At 37.4% G+C, this 16,261-nt stretch overlaps 1 protein-coding gene and 1 non-coding gene across 4 annotated transcripts in view; both read right to left on the bottom strand.

The window, feature by feature from the left end:
• Positions 1-15,841, bottom strand: part of LOC141424111 (protein Largen-like) — a 189,534-nt gene extending 173,693 nt beyond the window's left edge. The window contains exon 1 of one of the 3 annotated variants that reach the window (XM_074076552.1): positions 15,440-15,841. In XM_074076552.1, the coding sequence (XP_073932653.1) occupies positions 15,440-15,598 (159 nt within the window). In that variant the 5' untranslated portion in view covers positions 15,599-15,841. The remainder of the gene's footprint in view (positions 1-15,439) is intronic. The other 2 variants (XM_074076553.1, XM_074076555.1) reach the window with 2 other exon arrangements.
• On the bottom strand, positions 13,554-13,718 carry LOC141424321 (U1 spliceosomal RNA). Its single transcript, XR_012449271.1, has one exon. It is a non-coding gene; the product is annotated as a U1 spliceosomal RNA (small nuclear RNA).
• Positions 15,842-16,261: the final 420 nt, after the last annotated feature.

Genomic DNA, 16,261 nt, shown 5'->3' with positions numbered 1-16,261 from the left:
GGTTCTCTGAAGGAATGGAAATTGATTTTAATATAATCATTTAACTATTTCAAAATTAATCTTGAAACAGAAAATTATTCTAGGCAAATTGAAGTAAATTTCACTTATGCGTTTAAAAATGCTACAATTTAAAATTTCCTTTACCACTAAAATCCTGGATTGTTTTTTTACAACATTGTAAATGAGATATTACTTTTATTAGGAAGCTTGTCTTAAATTGAGTAAAATAACTTTTAAATGATACTTCTGTGTTAACATATTACCTTCTGCCTCTATAGAAGAACATGATGCCCCTTCTGAAATTTAGAAGAAAGATATTAATATAACTCATTATTACTTTAATCTCTACTTTCTAATAAAACAGCTTTTCTAAAGAGTTCCAGGAGAATTTTATAATGCATACATATACTAAATGTCTTTCCTATGTTAATATCAGTACCAAATACTTGCAATGATATACTTTAAAACGTGGTAAAGTAGCTGAGTTTAATTTTAAAATTAACACACATCAAAGGAAATGACGTAAACTGAAGTTCTATGAGCCAGGTACTCTACCATTGCAAAGCATTTCAGATTAACACTGTGTTGATGAATGCTACATCTTGTGGTTTGGAGGAAGACTTCTGAAGACATGACCTGAATTAGTCCTTACATATTTACTATTAGAACATAGAGATATGAATCTCATAGTTGCATAGAAGATTAACGTTTCTGACTAAAAATACTTAATTGGTTTAGTTTCCCTCACAATTTAAGAAAATCATTATCTTTTATTGACCTTCAATAAAGCCTACCTTCACATTCAGTGACCTAACTCTACACAAAGCAAGCTTGTTAATGTATTCTAAATTCCATAAAGGCCTTAGCTCTGTTTTTGTTTTCTCTTGCAACTCTGCTCAGGCCTCCGGTTTTTCATTAAATTCCTTTTCCTTTACTAGACCTAATTTTTTCTTTAAACAAAGTTTCACTATTTAATCCAGGCTAATCTCAGATTGCATATACTCCAGTACCTCCTGAGGGCTAACAGGCATACACTTCCATGCCCAGCTAGACTTGAGTTGTTCTGGAGAGAGGAGTGGTACTGGGATTTGAACTCAAGGCCTTCCTTCACTAGAGATGTGAGGAAAGAAGAGACATTACCAGAAACCAGTGAGAACATAACATGGCCAGAAGAGCTAAATAAGTTGTACACTACTGGAGTTAACTTCTTTATGTAACACTAAATCGTTGATGTACAAGCTAGGGCTTCCTTTTTGGTGGAATGACAGAAAGAAAAACATTATGAATAAAAATTCTCCTAGACAGTTTCTCAATAACTATTCTTCCCATCAAAAACTCCTAGAATTGTTATTGGCTAGCCTAATATTCAGTGAATTACAGAATCAGGTAACCTAAGAGATTGTTGGTGAATATAGAATTCATTAGCTCTTATGAGTATTAGTGACTTCAAGGAGATGCTAAACATTCAAGCATTTTTGGAGCATATTGTCTGTGTTTAGTCAAACAGCCAAAGTCACATCTGTACAATGTTATTGAGTATATTAAAAAATGTTACGTTTCCCCAAGGGTATACAGTGTAGCCTGTTATGAATTAGGTTTAAATATTGAATATAAATCTCCCCCAAAAATGTTGGGTGAATGTTGGGTCTTGAATTTCATTTTAAAATATATTAATCGTTATAGCATCATGTACTTCAGAGAGTGAATGGAGGTTGGGAAATAAGATCTCAGAAAATCATTGAAAATAATTTATTCTTTCTATTTTTAATTCTATCTAACAATGACCAACCAAAATAATAGTCATGACGGGGCTTAAAAATTATAGAGCACTAAACTCTATGCTCTAGTTTCTAGTGCTTAGAATATGTAAGTAACAAATTTCTAGTGTTTTAGAATATGTAAACTAAATTCTAGTGCTTAGAATATGTAAGTAACAATATTCTAAGTCAGTTTAGAAAAATCAAATTTGTATACTAGTCTCTGACTTAATTTAGTCAATTTAACAATTTAAAACAATCTTCTCTTTTACATGTGCTAGCAATTATTAATATTCTATATTAAATGACAGTGGTATATATTATTTATTTTGATTTATTTGCTATTCCTGGAGATATCTTGGTTACTTCTTAAGGAAGCTTGAAACTAATACATTTAAACAATAGTTCAGTATATTAAAGCAAAATTATGCCATTAAATGTTTTAAAATCCATGTTCAAAGATACTCCACTAATATTATAGTTTAGTGTATAGTATTAAAACCTCAACCTTAGTTATACAAATTGAAGAAAAGTTTACAACATAGCCTGGCCTTTTATTATTTTTTTATTATTATTTTTAGCTTTTGGTGAGGATGGAGTTTGAACTCAGAGCTTCACACTTGTAAGGGAGGTGCTCAAACAATTTACCCAGGCTGATCTTCCCAATCTTAGTTTCTCGAGTACCTGTGATTACAGGCCCGACCCAGCACCTGGCTCATAGGATGGTCTTTAAAGACAAGATATCCAAACGTGCCTATGGAATAGCCAGGCCTGTATATGTGCGTTGGTAATGGGAAAAAGTATGATTTTTCATACAACATACACAGAAATTTTAGGGACTTGACAATATTATCTAAGTAGAACAAAATAATATTAGTTTAAGAAAGTCCTATTTTTATATTAACATCTGCACTTTAGCATTTTAATTTAGTACATTAACATCTGAATAGGCTAATTATATATTTGAACACTAGAGGGAGTATAAAAAAGGAAGAAGAAAAGGAAGCCAAACATTGATATTACATAGCTCCTCAATCTTATACATAACATTAGGTCTCATCAAACTATTTGCTTTTTTTGTTACTGTAGTTCTTAAAATTATGTAAATAATATCCAACATCCTTTTAAATACAATTTTCTAGCTAATTAAAAATTTTTAAGAACAAATGGCAAGAGACACCCAATATTCAAGCAGAAAAAAAGTGTAAATGTTGTAAAGTAGTCATACTCTCTTAATATTTCATTAGAAGTACAATTATACCTGATTGAGAAGATATAGTTCTAGGGATCTTAAATAATTTAAAATGGCATCCATGACCCTAAAGAAAAAAATGGGCATGCTTTACCACTGAGCTAAATCTGAACACTTGGTTGAGTTTAATGAGATGGATTGAAAAAGGGTAGTAGATTATGAAATCAAGAGCTCCATTAAGCAAAATCAAAAACTACCATATGTCATAGGAAGATAAAAAAGTCATACAAAATATATTTAGTAAGTATTAAGTCTATGTTCATTGCAAATAATGGATATGCACTGGAAAATAAAAGGTTTTGACCCTAGGGAGGGTAAATTTGGGGGCAAGTTTAGAGTTGGAAAAGATCCATTTCTCTATTCATTCGCTTAGTAAGCATCTACTATATGTCAGCCACACCCTGAAGACATTGACATTCTAGCCATAGGAAATGAACGATAATAAACTATGAAATAAATTGTTCAGTGTATCAAAAGCTAATAAGTACCAAGGAACAACGAGGAACAAAGAAAAGGTAAAATAGGAATATATAACTACATGTAGGGTTTTCAGAATAAGCCAACAGTGAGGTGACAGCGGAGCAAACTTGAAAGAGCCCAAAGAGTTAGCTCAAGAGTGGAGTTAAGCATAAAAATGTACGTAGCACATTTGTTTGTGGACAGCAAGATTACTGCTGCTGAGGGAAGGAGAACAAAAGAGAAAGCAGTAAGAAAGGAAGTCAGACAGATAACAAGAAATGATAGCAAAGAAGAAGGAGAAAACTCAGGATAATAAGTGTAATAATCCAAGTAAATGAGGATAGTGGCTTGGACCAGGCTGATAGCAGTGGAGGAGTTAAGAATTGGTCAGATTCTGGAAAGATTTTGAACATGATCCACCCAGGCTTTCTGATGAGTTAGAGGTAATTGCTAAGAGAAAGTAGAGTTGATAACAGCTCCATAGCCCAGAAAATAGCCACCCCTACTGACATGGGAAATAGTACAGGGGACTAGATTTAGGGGAAGGGAGGAGATAAGGATGCCCCAGTTTTGGACTTGGTGAGGTGAATATGTATCTTAGACCTCCTGGCAGAACCATGGAGTGGACTGTTGGCTATACAGGTACAAGTTCAGATGAAAGGTCTGGGCTGGATATACAAATTTGAGAGTCATGGACCTATCAGTTGAATTTATTCACAATAAATTCAAATGAATTTAAATGAAAGTACCAGGAAGAGAAGCGTAAATATTTTAAAGATAAAACTTTGAGTTAAGACATCACAAAGGAACAAATGAAGATAACAAATAAGAAAAATCAGTAAGGTGAAAAAGTATGACATTCTTCAAGCCAAGTGAAGAAGGATGACTAAAAAGACTATCAAATGTTACTAATACATTACATAGTATTCAGACTGAGAATCAGAATCAACTACTGGTTTAATAACATAGAGTCACGAATGACCTTGATAGGCAGTTTTTGTGTAGTGATGACAGTAGGTGTTTAGCAAAACAGGAGAGAAAAATAGGTGTTAGCAAGTACAGATAACTCAAGTTTATTGTAAAGAAATAAGAAATGATATAGTCATTTTCCAGGAAAGTGGGATTAAGACAGGTTTTTTATTTGTTTCTTCTCTTTTATTTGAAAACTGATATTAATCATACAGGAGACAGTAAAAAAATGAGAGATAAAAGACATAGGGGAGGATTGATAATGCTTTTCCTTAGTAGATTAGAAAGAACCATCTCTCACACTCAAGTGGAATGATTGTTTTTTAGCCCTTAATGCCCTGGAAAACTATTACTTGGAATTGTACCTTTAAGCTCAAGTTCTTCATCAAAAACAGAGACTTTTAAAAATGTGTGTCAAGGACAGGTATGGTGGTATATGAGCCTGGGAGGTGGAGGCAGGAGGGTAGAAAGTTCAACGCCTGGGCTACAGAAGAAGGGCCTGTTCAGAAAAAAAAAAATAGAAACTATTAAAGGTTACTAGATTTTTAAAAAGAAAAAATCACAGGGAAAAATTGTGAATTATCATATGCACACATAAGATAATGGCATAGTGATGATAAACATGAAGGGTAGAGATAACAAGTTGGGCAAAAATCTGTGGACGGTATAAAAACTACCTGATGGCTTCTGTTACTCACTGAGGGAAGGTAAGATGTGCCCAAATGGAAAAGTGCTGACCTTTGGATGTCAGGCTGGAAGGCTAGGCTTAATTGACTCTTGAAGGCTGGGGGTGGGGGATTAGTTGCAGGAACGTTACAAATTAAATAAAATATCTTAAGTGGGTATTTTGGTACAATTTCTAGGAAAAATAAAGGCAAACCCAGCATGCATGCTCTGTCTTTGTGACCACGGAAGGCTCTGTGGCTACAGGAAGTCACCCTAAGGTTTAGTTCTCATTGTCATTGTACCCAGGGTATATTGGCAAAGAGCTGTCTAGCCATTGCTGAATCAGGGACTCCCACCACATTTATATTGTTTATGTGGTTGCCCAATTTTGGGAGAATGCACCTGCTCAGTCAGGTAACAAGTCTCAATGAAGTTACATGAGAGTCAAGGTTACTGGAGACAGTTTGTGCAGTTCCAGTATCAACTGATCCATGCTTTTCTCCAAGTATAATATACACAGTTCATCGCATCCTGCTCTTCCAGTCATCACAATCTGGTTTCTGGGTACCTAAAGAAGATTCGGCTACCTTCTCGGTACTAGGGCATCATCAGTTTTGCAGCGTATTCCCTTCCTTGTGAGATTGGTAAAGAAATGTTTGACAATTTCTTCACTATGTTCAGAGTAGTAAGTAGGCCAACATATGAGGCTGTACCTCCAGGGTAATCTGGTAGTTGAGAGTGGCCCAAGTTCAGAATATAGTGATCCTGGAGGCTATGCCCCCTGAACTGTGCTCGTACCTGGAGCTGTGCACCAGGGCATGGTGAGGATGTGAAAGAATGCTGGATTAGAGCTGCTACACAGATGGGGATAAATGCATATTCTGTCCAAGCACAGGAATCAGTGACTCTCTGTGAAGAATCCCTGTGGTAACTTGACATTTGAGTAACAGAGGTCTGTGTGTGATCTTTAAGGCAGGGGAGTGGCAGTTAGAAAGCAGTGCATCAAAATTAATCTGGCAAGTTTAGAGAATGAACTGGCAGAAGGGAAAGGAGACAGAAAGATTAGCTCTAGGGCTATTAAACTATCATCCATAAAACTAATAGCATAGGTATAAGAGAGGTGACAGTTGAAAAAAAGGCCACCAATCTGAAATCCCCTGCTTAGTAATAACTTTGTGCCCTTGTATCTTGTACTTTTCTTTCATAGTGCTTAACATCCTCAATAAATATAATTTCTATTACTATTTGGATAATATCTCTCTACTAAAACATGACTTCCAAGATATTTTGTTCACTATTTTATCTATATTAGTTAACATTCAAAAGTAAGCAAATACGGAGGCCCATCAAAGAACTGGATGAGAAAGCTGAATATAAGGGAGAGAGAGAAAAGGAAGAAGAGAGAAGAAACACAACAAAGAACAAGAAAGATAAAGAAATAGATAATGAAAAGAACGTAGAGGATAAGGCAGTGGAAAAGAGATTATGATGAAGTTCAAATCCTTAAAAATATCAAAGTGACTCTGACACTGCTGGTAGAGGGGAAGCTGGTTATGGACAAGGTTTAAAGCCAGAACAATATAGTTCAAGTCATTCACTTGCTGTTTGTGTTAGTTAACCTTTGCTGTCTCTACTTGCTCACATATAAAATCATTATTGTAAGCTCACAGAGCAACAGTGAAGATTCAGTGAGGTAGCTCAGAACAACACATGACACACTGTGAGCACTGAACAAATGTCAGTCCTATGTATCCTCATCACCATCACTGTTATTTCCCACATAACTTGTGCCATGCCACGGAGGAGATACGATTATAATCTCTCCTACCTGCTGAGAAATGAAGAGGCAGGAGACACATAAAACTAACTGATAGGTGAGATGAAAGGCCTTCCCTCTAACTGGAATGGCAACCCTAACAATGGGAAGGACAAGCAGTTCAGCTTCCCCTGCTCTTACCATCCCTTCCATTGGTCCTCTGAGTCTCCCTTCTTTTGCTACAAATCCTGAAATACATACATTCTATATCCAAATCTCTTGAAATTTTTCAGTTAAATTTTTATTTCAATGTAAAAGATAAGGGAAGTGGTAGACTAAAATGGGAATGTGCATTTTAAAGGTTGAGTGAAGAAAAAAGGTAAGTGTAAAGAATAGTACTTAAAAAAAAGATAAATGGGGGGAGACAAAAAGATAAATATAAGTTACAAAAGGAAATAAAGACCTAATGCTTGACAGATGATCATAGGTCAAGAAAAAGACAGTGAAGAGTTAGGTAACATTGAATAAGAAGAAAAAACTAGGTAGTAGTTCTCAGCAGAGGTGACTCCCTACCCTGGGGGTATGTGGTAATGTCTAGAAATATTCTGAGTTGTCACATTGACATTTTTGATTGTTACTGGCATCTAGTTGATAGACAACAGGGATGCTGCTAACAATCCTACCACATACAGTGAAGGACTCCACAGAAGGGACTTACCCACACAAAGTGTAATAGTGCTAATAGGGGAACTCTGAGCTAGAGACTGAAGATGAAAAAAGGAAAGGAGGGAAGTAGATCAGAACCAGTCACTCCTCTGCTCAAAATCTTACAAAGTTTCCACTTTACTCTGAGTAAATGAAAATCCTAAGACATGTCCTTCATGCCCATCTAATCCCTACTCCCTTCACCCCCATACATGGCCACTTTGCTCTTTGCAAAGGCCCACCATGATGGGTTCTTTCCCTCTACTTGGTAAAGTGCTGACCATCATTTCCCTGTAGAGGACAACCTTCAAGCTTGTCCTCCAATACTACCTTCTCACGCTCTCAACTAGACTTATCCTGGACAACCCCATTTAAAATTTTAACTCCCCAGCCAGTTCAGTCGGCCCTAAATAACTACTTGTTGAGTAAATGAATGAAGAGGTGCAGGCAAGTTTAAATGACAATGAAAAGTGCACATACAATGCTCATTTTCCACTGGGGAACTATAGTAAGTGCTTTATAAATAATCCATGTAATCTTTATAACCAGCTATAGGTAACATTATAACTACTGACATTTTAAGGAAAAAAAATGAAGGCAGAGAAACACAGTCCCCAATATTTTGTAACAGCACGGGAAACAAAGCAGCCTGGTTTTAGAGTCTGAGAGCTTACACTTTTATAATATGCTACATTTTTGAATAACACAGCCTCAAAGTTCTTCTATTATTAGAAAAAGATAATATAAATATTTATTAAAAACATTGGTCTATGAAATAGATAATACTTTGTTCTACAAATAATTCAATAGGCATAAATATCTTTGATATTTGGAATTTAAAATTAGTTATCTATAATTAATTGTGATTAAACTAGTTATCATAATCATAGAACTTAGAAACTAGTTTAACTACTTACCTTTTTAAGTAATTATATATAAATTTTCAGATGTCTCATTCAAATTAATTTAAATATAGAAATCATGCCTATAAAGGCTCATTGTATTGGATGATGCCCACTTGCAAAAAAAATAGCTCATCACAATGTATGAATATTAATGTCTTAACAAATTTTAAAGAGAACAAAAATAGATTGCTGATTATTTTCTAATGCATTCACATTCTTTCACAACAGAAATTCTCATTGGGAGAGATTTGCTTCGTAAAGGTAAGTTCTGATATTAGTAATGTGGTGGAAATTTTGGAATATATTAATATGATTCCCTAATGTTAAAATAACAAAGCAACATATGTATAAATTTTAAAGGCTTGTCTCACATCCCAAAACTATGATCTATTACAGACATTACTGCATATCTTATTAAGCAAGTTTTGAATGTGTTAATGCAGAAATCAAATTTAAATGGAAAGTAAGATGGATGCTTGTCCAATCTTTGCATTCTTTATATAACTTAGTATGACCCTTTGTATTTTCTATATAGCTTTAACTCTAACACACCCTCCAGAGGGGAAGTTCACTGTATTCGAGGTGGTGTTCTTCAAGAGCAAGTACTTAAGCTTATTCTTTTAGCGTTTTCAGCACACTAACTTACACATAGAAGAAATTATCAGAAATTCAATATATCTTTCATAATTCGTGAATATCACAACAGAAAATAATAAAACAAAAAAAATTCTGTTCTGTGCTGAATTTTAATTAAAGAATATACTTTGTTTTTAGTGAGCTCTGGAAACTTTTCTTTCTTCCTATGCAGTGACATACTCTGTTATACATCATAAGAAACAGCATAACGATTTAGCCTTCAGATATGCAGTTTGGGGACTAGTGAATTAACATACAAACATACACACACATTTTTTTCCTACTTAGTGATGTTGACCAGAGCTCTTCTAAAGAGAAGTAAATGGTTAATATGCCATCCATTTGCTTCTTGGAATAATACCATCAGATTATAGCTACCAGTACGTGTGTGTGTGTGTGTGTGTGTGTGTGTGTGTGTATACATACATAATATGATATGTATGTATCATATTATGCATGATACATAATATATATTATATATAATATATATACACCCATATGATATATACACATACATATGATATGTATGATACATATTATGTATGATACATAATATATATATATGTATATATATATATATTCTTTTTACTTTTGTAGCACCAGAACTTTTAATGTTGAGTATTTAGGAGGAAGACCTCAAACAACTAGCAATAATTTTTTTAAAGGGTAATCAATCTTTTCTTTTATCTTTTCACCTGAGTAGTTTCCTTCTACCTAAGATTCTCTGAACAGATGTAGACATTTACATCTGCATAAGTTTTTCCTCCAGGAGGAATATTCCCTACCTTTATCACTTGTTCAAATGAGTCTAATGTGGGGAAAAATTAAGACCAACTGATGCTAGAAGGCAACTTATTTGTCAATATTTTTTAACCAGGCATTTTTCTGTCACATACTAGGCAGTTTAATATCTTGGGATAAGATTTGATAGTATGATGGGGAAAACTGTACATCAGTCTATCTGCTACCTTTGTTATGTTACTAGAGAAGTGATCCCGTTAGAAATCATCAAATTTGCTTTTTTTAATAGCATGTTATCTGCAGATAAAAATCTATTTATTCTGTGCCAAACACCATAATAATTGAGTCTTTGAGCATAGGTATATAATTCAAGTCACTTCAAATATTCTACAAGTAAAATATTTTTTCAAACACCATTCTGAAGTTGAATTTGCAAGGTACAAGGATGAGTAACAGAAATCATAAATACATACAAGTATTGTTCAAAAAGTTAATATTTCTGCCAGATCTGGAAGTTTAATTCCTTTAGAATCCTCATATATTTGTCAAAAGTTGACCACCACATTGTCAGTGAACTTTGAACTGTACACTACTAATTAGATGTGTCTTTATATTCTCATTTCAGTGAATGTTAGTTTCTGGCTCTTATTTAGAACTGAAATATTGCTGACTTTGAGTTTCTAGAGTCTACAGGAAATCTTAATTTAGAGCATTTCTTCCTAATAACCTAATTTTCAATACAATTAAAGCATTTTATTCATATTATACTGGAAAAGAAAAAATAGGACTTTAAAAGAAGACTATTTCCTGTGCTAGTTTTGTGCTATTAAAAGAGCATAAAAAGAAATCTAATTATAAAATATCATTAGCTAATTTATTAAACTTGTAACTGGTAAATAATTCAGCAAGAGTCTGCAATTCATCAATCCTAGCAGAAAGCAAAATTACTGCAAACTCCAACCATCTAGATAGACTCTCCCATTGAAGGTAATTTGATAACAAACAACAGGGAATAGCATACCCCAAATTCTTTTATTCACTGACAACACCTGCATACAAGGTTAGGCATCAGCAAGCACCCATATTAGTTGTTTCTTTATTTTCTAAGCTACATAATATTCTCATTAGCATTTTTGCTGGAAACAAAACAGGTTAAGGTGATTCACTGCAGCACCCATTTATTTGAGAACTGGGAACTGCAAATTTACTATTAATGCTGCCTCAGTGCTGGGGTCTAAATTTAAGAATATCTCACAAAATGACTGTTGCTATAAAGATAAACTACACAGCAAGTCTTAAATTAAATGGCTTATTAGCTTCACTCTGAATTTAAGAAACAGTGACCACAGATACACTACTACTGGAGTGAAGATTTGTGAAAACTCTTTGGAAGAGACTTTGGCAGTATGGACTGAAAACTTTAATACTTTCATATCCTTAACTTCTAACAAGTAAAAAAAAATCAAAAAATGAGGAAAACTGATAGGTATTAGTAGTAAAATGTCAGGGCTCTGACACTAAGATATCTGATTCTGAAGCTTAATTTTTTTCACTTACACCCCAAGCGGCCTTGAGTAAATGATTTAACCTCTCTTGCCTCAGTTTTCATGTCTGTAAAGTGGGAAACGAGAACTTTCTACATCCGTTTTGAGGACTAGATGATGCAATTAAAAAAAAATACTTAAGAAAAGTACCTGGAAGAAAGTAAGACCTATCTATTAGCTATGTTTATTGCCAAAGCTGTTCTTTCAGTGATGTTAATAAACTTAAAAATTAGAATAAGTAGGGTACCCAACACTAGTGGAAATATAAATGAACTTACAGTAATCTTACAATGGTAAGGCCCAAAATTATTGAAGAAAGCAGAAAATACAATTGTATATAATTTTTAATTTTATAAAACCTGTTATACACAAAAATATATAGACAAAAATAAAAGGAAATAGAGCAAAATGCTCAGCATACCTATTTCTGTGTAGTACTAAGAATAATGTTTAATTTCTTTTTAATATTTTCCCAGACTTTCTATAACACAGTATTCATAAATTACTTCTTTTTTATTTGTGGTGCTACTACAGTTTGAACTCAGGACCTTGCACCTGCTAGACAGGTGCTCTGCTACTTTGTCTTCTTATGTTGTTTACACAAGCTCTACCATTTGTTGTGTATTCATCTTGCATTGGCAACTTGATGTCAGTTATGCGCCTTTTAATCAGAAGTGAATCTGCAACCTATTGGAATTTTATCACTTCTCAAAAATTGCCTATGAAATTTTTCATGAACCAGCTCAATAGAAGGTTTTGTAATTTATTTTGTTTGAGAAAATATATTTAGCTCAATTCTTGAATTTCTACCTCTTTTCCTACATGTAGATTTAAATACCTGAAATCCTCAGAGCAACAGGGTGGAAAAAACATAATCCAGGTAACAATGAATCCTATTACATTGATTTTATTATCTATTGCTCACTATTGCCTAAAGCACATTCTCTATTACTTTAAGGCTGCTTGAATTTCTTATCAGCTAAGTCTCAGAGTATTGAATGGCTCAATTCATTGGAAAAGGAGAGATAGTAAGGGATGGGTATTGGTTGCCTCTATTTTCTCAGGATTCTTCTCTCCTCTCAGTAACACGCTTAAGAAAAGAAAGTTAAAGATTTTAGCATTTGGTAAATACACCTCAGTTTGGAGGTTAGACTGTTGTAAAAGTACAGCTAATCCTACTATTAAATGAACTGTTAAATTCTATTCAACTTTCATCTAACTGGTCCTCCATGAGTCCTGTCTACTCCTGAAAATAATTATCTATACAATTATTGCATGTGTGTTCAAGTTTGTTCGATTCATAATAGTATTATGAATAAACAGAAAAAAATGAAATGCTTCAAATTTAAGGTTACAACAGTCTAAAAGAGAATTGAGCCCAAACAGCAATGAATTGAGCTAAAACGCTGTTTACCACACATTCCAATCTTTCTCCGACCAACAAGATTTGTGATTCCATGTTAACAACATTTGGTGCAGTTTACTAGTGAGATATTCAAGTAAGTTACTACCAAAGATATGAGATTATTTTTTAAAAACAATAGCTTTGTTTTATATTTCTTAGTGAAAAAGGATGCCCTGTAAACATTCTCTTCTTAAAACACCTGCCATTCATATTATATAGTCAGAGTTTTGAGAGTCATAGTATACACACTTCCATGTTCAAATCTATGAAGATGATCTATACTCCAGAGCAGTTGACAATCAAATTACATCTTGTATCATTCATAAATTTATCCAAATAAATTTTAATCAAATTAAAATCAAAACTTCCAAAACATCAAATGAAAATGCTATTTCTAATCTGTCAGGACTGTCTCTCTACTTGGATGTGCACTACCTATGCTTTTCTATTCCTTTATGAACCACTTATTTTTTTTTCCTGGTAAAGATCTTCAAGTAAATGAAGACAGAGATGAACAGATTCCCTGATTTACACCTTTGTGATTCTATCAAAAAACTAGAGAGAGGATAAATGTCTCCCTGTAGAACTACTTGGTCTCCAACTGTCCACAGAATAGTGATGCATATCACAGTGACCATGTGTAGTTGCTAGTCATTTATTATGTCCAAACTGATTCATGGACTGGCACAGCACAAAAGGAAGAATGGAACATAGCTTCAGGATTTTCACTGACTACCTGTCTCTTTTTGTTTTTTTTTCAGGGGAGAGCGCAAACGCAGTCCCCTACTACCACAAATCATGCAGTCGAGTTTCCCACATTTGGGGAAATCACAGGGGTCAGCACATCCGGAGTGCAATGGATAAGCCTTGCCCTGGGAAAACCACCTTCCTGATCATGGTATTCTCCCCTGCCAGGTAAGTATGACTACCCGTCTCTGTCTCTTAATCTCAACCTGGACAAGACAATAAACATATTACTGTGCTGCTGTTTGACCTTAGAGACCTCCACAAATATAAAACGCAATGGTGCCAAAAGAAACATGTCCAATTTGTTCATGGTTAAATTACCATAACGTTGCAAGTAAAAATACTGACTTCCAAACATGTCAAATAAAAAACAGCAAAGACAGAGCAGCATCTTTATACTTGAAATTCAATGCAACCAGCTGTGGAACAATAAACCCAGAGAAGCCCTGCAAACACCAACAAGTTTTATGTCCCCATCTATGTTAACCGCCACCCTCAGGACCTTAGTAGTAATTATGTTCAGTTTGCGGAATTCGCCACTGGTAAAAGGAACCCTGGCGAGGTAGGACCATTTAAACAAACTTTAAATTTGGTAACAAACAAGTTCAGTTCTTAGAGGTAATAACGGGGAGACTTCTCAAATTTAGGTTGGAAATCAAGGAGAATAATCTCTAGAGGCCAATTATCCACACATCTCTAAATCTCCTCCTCCCCCTTTGGCTTCAAAAACAGCACTACAATTTTGGATTTAGTCCCTGAACGCCCCACCCATTCTATTTCCGCAGAGCCACCATCACCTTAGAAGTCACAGCCTTGGCGCACCTGGGCTGTGGATTCTGTCACCAAGGACCACACCAGAAGCCCATCAGTAGGGGAACAGCGCCCAGGGACTGCCACCCGCTCCGCGACGCCGGGAGCAGTCAGCCGGGCTCAACGGAGACCCCATCTCTCGCAGCCTGGCCCTGGCTGGCGGCCCAGACTCTCTGCAGGAGTTCATGCTGCGTTAAGCCTGACATCTAGCTGCTTTGAATCCAGTTCACCCGGCGGGCAGGAGCCCAGTAGGGATGGGAGCCGGGCAAAAATGCAATTGGGGGAGGGGAAGCACAGTCCCAGTTTGTAAGTACCACGATGCAAGTAGCCAAGACCCCAGCGGAAGCACGCCACACACACCCATGGGCACACACACTCGCCTGCGCGCCTTGCCCCTCAGGTTCAATGCCAAGTGGAGACACAAGAGGAAGGAGGAAGGTAAGGTGAGAAGGACGGCGCTAAGGCCCAGTCACTGGAAACGACGTTCTGAGAGCAAGGGATGCTTCAGGACTTGCAAAACTAAGAAAGTCCCACTCCCCGTCCACATCCCCAAAGCTGGATTCTCCTGCCAGCAGCCCAAGCACCTTCCTTCGGCTCGGAGGGAAGAAGGGGAGCCAAAGTCGGGCTTCCCCACACACTGCCCTCCCAGGCCTGGCCCAGAGCCCAGAACCCGGCCCCCTTCAGCCTCGATTTAGGGAGCCTGCCAAGAGAGAAGACTTGCCAAGGGACTCTGGGGGATCAAGAGGGCAGGTGAGGAGCATCCTGCATTCTCTGGCCCAGCGCTCACATCTTCCTCTGTGACACACCCCCAGTTAACCCCCTCCGGAGACACCACTCTCCAACAGACACAGACTTGCCCTCACCCCTCCACCAGCCCCAGTCCATAGATTATAACACTAGTTGATTTCTTTTCGATTAAAAAAGAAAGTGCAACGACGACTCTTCTTAGTAGCCGGAGCAAAGAAAGTCCGTCTGCAGGACCTTTCTGTAGTTTTCCTGGAGTTTGGAAGTCTGAGGTCCCACGCGAAAGACCCGAAACTGGAGGGGCGAAGGGCGCAGACCTCCCTCCCTACCCCGCGCTTCTCACCTCCTTAAGTTCTTTGGCCACGTCCTTCAGGTCGCCCAGGACTAATTCCAGATCCTCCACAATGATCTTGATCTGTTCCTTCACCTTGGTTTTGGAGGCTGCCGGCGGTCCGTCGGCTGCAGAGGACGAGCAGGGGAGCCCCTTGGACTTGGCTGACATTCTTTGGGGGCGAACGACGAGGTCAGGACAGGCGGGGGAGCACAGGCGCAGGCTGCTGCGCCTCCCCGTCTCCCGCGCTGCTGCGGCCGCTTCCGTCCCGGTCCACCAACATCTTGGGCGCTTGCCGAGCAGCGGCGGGTGGCTGAGCTCTGCACTCGGCGGGGCGGCCGCACTGTAGTGCTGCCATCAACTCCCAGAACCCCGGCGCTCGGCGAGCGGCTGCAGACCGACAAGCACCGCGCCTGCGCCTCCGCCCGCCGCCGCCCGCCGCTCGCGCGCGCGCGCCGCTCCCCATCTTGGAGACCGTGCCAGCGAAGGAGCCCAGGGCGGCAGCGGATCCCCCTGGCACTTGCCTCCCAGGCTCTCAGAACTCTTTGGCATCAAGATGCGTCCCGCCTGGCCCCCCTCTGGTGGCTGTCACATTGCAGCATGCTTGCTGGGTGTCCCTCACATTTAGCCAGGACTCTGCTTCACTGTCCTGCAGAGACTGTCCATTTAGGCAGAACCACAGTATGGGCACGTGTTGGAGTCAGTAAAGTGACCCTAACTACTTATTCAGGTCCAAATAATATCCAGAGGCCAATCGTTCTCCCAGCGACCTGCGAATTACTTGGAGAGTACAGGAGAGGCAGAACAGTGACCCTTTATCTGCGGAATCATGAA

Source organism: Castor canadensis, chromosome 6 (genome assembly GCF_047511655.1).
Source record: "Castor canadensis chromosome 6, mCasCan1.hap1v2, whole genome shotgun sequence".
Classification (NCBI taxonomy): domain Eukaryota; kingdom Metazoa; phylum Chordata; class Mammalia; order Rodentia; family Castoridae; genus Castor; species Castor canadensis.
This window is presented reverse-complemented; position numbering and strand designations above follow the sequence as displayed.